The sequence below is a fragment of the Chinchilla lanigera genome, unplaced genomic scaffold (assembly GCF_000276665.1).
Source record: "Chinchilla lanigera isolate Chin_1 unplaced genomic scaffold, ChiLan1.0 scaffold00108, whole genome shotgun sequence".
NCBI classification, from domain to species: Eukaryota; Metazoa; Chordata; class Mammalia; order Rodentia; family Chinchillidae; genus Chinchilla; species Chinchilla lanigera.
The window spans coordinates 2,328,103-2,329,087 of record NW_004955509.1 but is presented as its reverse complement, the minus strand read 5'-3'; the positions used below and the strand labels follow the sequence as shown (position 1 = coordinate 2,329,087).

The window sequence follows — 985 nt, the reverse complement described above, 5'->3', positions numbered from 1 at the left end:
ACTGTTAACCTACAATACAATACCAATCTGAGAGCTATATGCATTTTCTTAGAAGAGTTTTCAAGTTTTTTGCCACAGGCCTCTCCACAAACTTTACTATATACTGGAGCATCCAAGAATCTTCTCAGAAAGTTTCACAGCAACTATCCAAAATGATCTTTATTTCTACATCTAATACACTACAGTAAGGGTGGGAACAGAAATAAGCTTTTGACTTTCAACTTTATAGAGGCAAAATATTTTGCTATCCTCAGATCAACTTTATAATGAAGTGATGAATGTAACAGGCTGTGTATCACTTAACACAGTGGTAATGAAGCCATTACTACTGTTCAAAAAAGGCCCCGAGGTCATTCTATTATAAAGAGATAAATGACACGGAATGCTATAATAGAACTCAAAACAACCTTTGTTCTATGTATCACAGGTAAGAACGAGGGGACTGGGCTGAAATAAAACAACAGAACACATGAAATATCTCTTTTGTAACTTTAATTGAAGCATTGCTATTCATTTTTAACTTTCTTAAAAGCACCAAATTTTAAAATCTAAGTCAACTTTTTTAAACCATCAAGAACTTCCCTCCAAAAGAAAACAATGATGCTCATTCCTCCAAAGGTCCAAATTTAAGTTCTACCAAAATCAAAACAAAACGATAAAACCCACACAGAAATAAAAAGTAACAAAAATCACATTCTAGGGGGTCAGTGCATTTCGCAGTCTTTGCTGTGCTGTCTAATTGTCCTTCAGCTGACTTTCAAAAAAATAACACCCTAGCTCATCAAAATATACATTTTCCATTTGCTTTTTTAAATTAAAAATAATAATTAAAAAGAGAAAATGTTAAGGAAGTCACAATCAATTGCCTGACTCATTTTGATGGCATGGACAGCATGTGGAGGTCAGGAAGGCTATCTGCAGCACGCGTGGCTGGGATGTTCCTCTTCAGGGTTTAGCTTTCTTCCAAACAGTGTAAAATACCCAC

At 34.9% G+C, this 985-nt stretch overlaps 1 protein-coding gene across 1 annotated transcript in view; it reads right to left on the bottom strand.

Moving 5' to 3' along the window:
* Window positions 1–475: 475 nt before the first annotated feature.
* Window positions 476–985, bottom strand: part of Sms (spermine synthase) — a 51,112-nt gene continuing 50,602 nt past the window's right edge. Inside the window, exon 11 of the mRNA XM_005407826.1 lies at window positions 476–985. Coding sequence (XP_005407883.1) covers window positions 946–985 — 40 coding nt within the window. The 3' untranslated portion in view covers window positions 476–945.